The following is a 5,725-nucleotide window of genomic DNA, read 5'->3' on the forward strand; positions in this document are numbered from 1 at the left end:
AGGACATTGATTTGTATATCAAGAAAAATTCACACATTGGATTATGCATCTTTGAGCCAAATAATAATAAAATTATTTTTTCTTTCGGATTTCTTTTCGAGAGAGGGCAAGGAGAAATAAATATTTCGAGAGAGGGTTTGTTTCCGTTGATGGGGAGAGAGAGAGAGAGAGAGAGAGAGAGAGAGAGAGAGAGGAGAGAGAAAAAAAATAGTAAAATAAGTTTAAAGAGTGAACAATACATCTTTAATTTTGAAAAAATATTATTCATAACTATGCAAATTTTTTGATATGCATAATCCAATGCAATCCAATTTAATATCATGTTATGCAAATATGTAGATGCATAATCCAATGCTAGTGTTCTAAAGGAACCGGATCGGACCGGTCCCTATCGATCTGGTCTGATCCTTTCGATCCATTCTTTTCTCTTTTTTGCACATAAATTAATATAAAAATTAGTAAAATTAAAAATTAAGTAAACTATTTAATGTGGATTATGTAATTAAATATTTAAATCATTAAAAAATAATTAATTATATTTATGATGATAAATTGCTAATTTGTTATTAACTTAGAGTATGTCAATGTATTATGATAGTTAATGCATAATAGACTATATTAAACTTTCTACATTTTGTATATTATTAATAAATAATTGTCAATTTGCCATTAAACTTTATCACATTATTTATGATATATTATTAATTAATAGCATATATTATTTAATATTTTATATGGTCAATGATAATAAATTAGATGAAAATTATATTAAATTATATAATTACTACATAAAAATAATATATTAAATTATTAAAAATATTTTAAATATATATATATAGTTCGGTCCGATCTGATCTGGTCTGGTCCAAAATTTATAGACCACGGGACCAAACTGAATTTATTCGGTCCACAATATATGGGACCGAGACCGACTGGGGGAGGATTTGGTCCGGTCCAGTCAATTTTTCCAGTCAGATCCGAATTCTGTACACCCCTAGTTAAGAGTGTGGAATTGGTTTTTTGGAGAAAATTATTTTATATTTTATTATTTAAAAAGTACTAAATTTTTAAAAAGTCGGAAATAAACAGATAGCAAAATATGTTTAAATTTTTATCATTATTTTATGCTAATTATTTGCAAAACTACATAAGTTCAAATAAATTAAAAAACACATTTGCCTAAATTAAATGGTAACAAACAAAATATTGCAAAAGTTTGTGTCTATTATGTCCAAATATTATTAAGGTGGTCATTTTTTTCGCCTTTACAAGTTTCAAAATCATCTAAGATTATTTATTAATAACATGTCTCATACGGACATTAGGTATGGGATATCCAAGCCAATGGTAAAAATGTGGAAGAAAATTCAAAATATTTGTTGATGAATCAAAAGTTTTGGTGTAGTATGTCGAAACACACCTAACAAACTAACTTTCGATATATATATATATAATCATCCGTGAACAAGTAGCAAAGATTGGATAGTAGTTGTGATATCTCCATATGATAAAGATAAGCGTGTGTGGTATATGAGATTCCACGTTACTTGAAAAATGAGAAGTTCTTGCAATGAAGCACTTCAATGAAAAAAGGGTGTACACATGTTTTGCTTTGAAATTCAGAAATTCAAGAAAAAAAAATTTTTTAAAAATGAGGTTATATAAGATGATTGAATTTTCTATTTTCCATCAACATATAGCTTTAATAGTTTTATATATAAGAGATCAAAGAGAAAGAAAAGAAGAATAAAGTTCTTCAATGCTCAAGGAGCCTCTTGGCGTGCATATGGGAAGAAGTAAGATAGAATATTAGAGAAATTCTTGTTGAGGATAGAATATTAGAGAAATTCATGCCAAGATCTGGTTTTGCTTCAGCACTAGTTTACACAAACAAGTGGTTTTAACTATCCATGTTTAAAGAGTTAGCTAGTCGAACTTGCTTAGCAAGTAATGGAAAATTTATTTCAGCTCAATTATATTGAAGCAAAGCTTGGACAAGTATCCAATCCTTTTGATATTCTTAATCAATGTTGTCACTTGTAGACTCATTTTTTCTATGTAAGTATGAGTATACAATCAGCAGTAGCATCTGGAACCAGCACTAGGCTTCCTATATATGACTTTTTAGCCATTAGTAACAACTGTACATCAAACATGATATTTGAAAAAGTGCAAGGAGTGATGCCCATTCAGAACAAACAGCACTGTTATTTGTATCTTATCAACTTTGAATAAAGCAACCACCTTTCCTCTGACTGGATATCCATCTCCTATATGTGTGCAGGATCTTCAGAGAATCTTGACTCATAAGTGAACATATCATGCATGAAAACTGAGGATAAATTAATTGGAAGTAAATTTCATGTACCATAAAAAGATTAGGCTAAGAATGAATCATCATTCTCTTCAAGATTCATTGTCACCAATTGCCTAAGTTTACGCATATTTCGAGATATCTCTATCAGAAGTCTTGCCCCTTCACTATGTTTCTCAAGTGTCTGAGCAGCATGCTCTAGGAATCCATTATCTGCTTCAAGGTCCTTTACCCTTTGACTAAGATGAGATAATTCTTTTGTTAGGATAGGTTTTCTTTGCTTTCCTGCAACATCAGAGCAAATAAGTGATCATTTGATAGTGATTTGGATGCATAAATAATTATTAAAGAGATGCTCATAAACTACTTGTGTAGATTTCCAGTATGTATCTAATCATCTATATGCTTAAACACGTGCTGATGCTATAATAACGCAGATGGATCTGTATTTATGCTACCTGTCTCATCATTTGTTTTCTCAACACGGTTAGAGCTAGACTCTGAGGAAAGAGCTCCATTTTCTGATAGGAAGTGATTTCTCTTCTCCAAATTTTTAAGCCTTCTGAGAGGATGTGTTTCCTCCCCTTTGAATTCTTTCAAGGATTCACTTTGTGTACCAGGTCCATATGCATCCTCTCCATTAATCTCCTCTTCATTGGCACTAGAATTGGAACTGCAACTTTCAGATTTTGCACTGTAAGATGAGTATGGTTTTGATATATACTCTAGGTAATCCTCATTCGCCTCAACTTCAACTCTCTCGAAACCATCTTTATTGAGGCTTCCATATTTTTCTCTATATTCCTCAATTTCATCCTTTAAAACCCTGATTTCTTCCTCTCTCTTGGCAAGCAAATCAACCGTTTCTTGTAGGACGTCTTGGTCATATTCTGCCTCCTCCTCCATCATTCTTTGATACTGCAAGGCTTCCATCTGAACAGCTGCCTTTTCTGCTTGTAATCTGGTGATCATGGCCATTGCATTGTTAGCTGCAACAGTTGAAGCACTTCTTTCTACATCCAATTCCATGTACAAAGCAATCAACGACTTGCGATCCAAGTGAACCTGTCTCTTCAAATGATGCAAAATGTAATCACCATCGGCTTCAATAATTGGCAGATTCTCCTCAGTACACCCTGAAGCAAACATTGTTTTTCCAAGTGGAGACTTCCTTGTACTCCTAGTACCAAACCTAGGACTGTTAGTGGCTGAATTTGTTGGTGAAACTCCAAAGAATTTGTTCCCTCTACCAAAGTTGGGGCTCTTGGAGGCATTGCCATTCAAGTCCTCAGATTCTGTCAATAACAAAACTGTAGTAGCCTTGGCATCTTCCCTAACTGGGATTACAAAATGTAGATTACAAATGAATGATATGGTCCATAAAAATACATTTAGTTAAGGTCATAACTTTATATTTTTTTAGCTAGCACGACACTAGTGAAAAAAGTATAAGTATTTTGACTTTTTTTAATCATTGAAATGGGTCCACATCAACTAGGTTGTTTATGAAAAAATTCATGGGCCTAACTCATCTCATAAAACCGGTTTTACAAGAGATAATTGCTCATTTTTTATAAACATGTCCAAGACCTTGTCCACAGGCAATGTGTAATTATTTCTCAACACCCTCCCTCATGTGCAGGTCAGTATTTTTCTTGGTCCTTGTCATATGGTAAGTAGTCCTTGTCACATGATAAGTAGTGTGGACCCACATTCGTCCTATGAAAGGCTCTGATACAATGAAAAAATTCATAGGCTAACTCACCTCATAAAACTGGCTCTACAAGAGATGATTGTTCATTCCTTATAAAAATGCCCAAGACCTTGTCCACAGGCAATGTGGAATTATTCCTCAATAGTTTATACACCACTTATAAGTATCAGAATACATTAAAAATTCAAGAGCAAAGAAACAATCAAGAAAGTCTAGGTCTAGGTTATCAGTAGTGACTCTTAAGATTTTGCATTGGAAGTTTGAAGAGGAGGGAGGGAGATCCTAAACTCACCTTGAGTGTCGGGATTGAATCCATTCGAGCCATCTTCAGGAACTGAGTCATGTTCAGAAATAGATTTGGATTTTGCATATCGATTGCGCGGCGAATTCAGACTGCAAGTCTCCCTTGATAATGTCACAAACGGTGCTCGTGGTGAAGGAGTGGGACTTAGTGAGTATGCATTGGCACCTTTTCCCTTTGAATATGATGATTTCACTTTCAAAGGGTCTCCACAACATGAACAATAGCGGATGAGACTCTTCTCAGCATGCACAAAATCATCATTTTTTCCTGCAGTCAAACTTAAAGGCATTTGGCTATCATCCCCAACAAAGCACTCAAGATCTTTATTCAAAATCTCAACTGCAGGCTTGTGCTTGATGCAATCAGAGTCTTTTTCTATTGCAAATGAAAAAAGGCAACCTTCACACATCTTTCTTACATCTGACAATTTCTTGTGATTGTGGCAATATGCCAGAGAGGAAACATCTTTCTTATGAGCTTCACATATCCAATCATTGTAGTAGAATTCAGGATCTCTGTGGACCAATGCATGAGCAATTCTTGTGCAAAGCAAGCAAGGGACTTGCAATTCAAAAAGCTTGGCAAATTCATTGGCAACAAATGCAAGAAGCCCATCAATGAATAGCATAATTATCAGCACCCATTCAAGCATGGTGAAGATCAAGAAGTGTGGAAACTTTCCTAGTTCTTGTTCAACAAAACGGTTAAATGATCGATCTGCCATGTTTGTTTGAATTCAGAAACAAGAACAATGAAAGATAATGTTGATACTGGTTATTCTTATCCTTCACGCATGTCGTACGTGAATGATTGATTCAAGTGGGTAGGGAATGAAAAATATGGAGCAAATAATAAATCAGAGTGCTTAGAGGCTAGTGCAATGAAAGATCATGACCTTGGTGAGATGAACTAGCAAACCCAGATCATGACCTTTCTTGGAAAGAGGTCAAAAATTGGATATGCTCAAAACAAAAGATTTCAAAATTTGGGTGGTGTACTTCATTTAAGTATTTAGCTACAAATAGAAAAAAAAAATTAAGTTTCTGATTAAAATTTGAAGGAAATTTCCCCAAATTTTAGCTAATAAACACACTTTTTCCTATTTTAGCAACTCATTTTTCAAAAACACCATACATCCCTTTTTTTAAATTCATTATCATTTATATTTCTTATTTGCTTAGAAAAAAAAGAAGTCATAAAATATTCTTTAAAATATTTTTTTATAATTAATTCTTTAGAATTTTCTATCATATTGACTAAAAAAGAAAGATAACAATGGAATAAAAAAGATAAAAGAGAAAATTTAAAAAAAAATATATATATATAATTATAGGTGTTGAATAAATTACATTAAAAATGAGTCCCCCCAAATGTAGGGAGCCAATAGAGCAAT

General features: G+C 33.1%; 1 protein-coding gene across 1 annotated transcript; it reads right to left on the reverse strand.

Moving 5' to 3' along the window:
* Window positions 1–1,900: 1,900 nt before the first annotated feature.
* On the reverse strand, window positions 1,901–5,308 carry LOC121237736 (probable myosin-binding protein 6). Its single transcript, XM_041134593.1, has 3 exons — window positions 4,321–5,308; window positions 2,773–3,651; window positions 1,901–2,599 (listed from the first exon to the last, which is right to left on the reverse strand). Exons 1-3 carry the CDS (start codon window positions 5,054–5,056, stop codon window positions 2,379–2,381), a joined length of 1,836 nt encoding a protein of 611 aa, XP_040990527.1. The 5' UTR covers window positions 5,057–5,308; the 3' UTR covers window positions 1,901–2,378.
* Between the last annotated feature and the right edge of the window lie 417 nt (window positions 5,309–5,725).

This window comes from Juglans microcarpa x Juglans regia, chromosome 6S (genome assembly GCF_004785595.1).
Source record: "Juglans microcarpa x Juglans regia isolate MS1-56 chromosome 6S, Jm3101_v1.0, whole genome shotgun sequence".
Classification (NCBI taxonomy): Eukaryota; Viridiplantae; Streptophyta; class Magnoliopsida; order Fagales; family Juglandaceae; genus Juglans; species Juglans microcarpa x Juglans regia.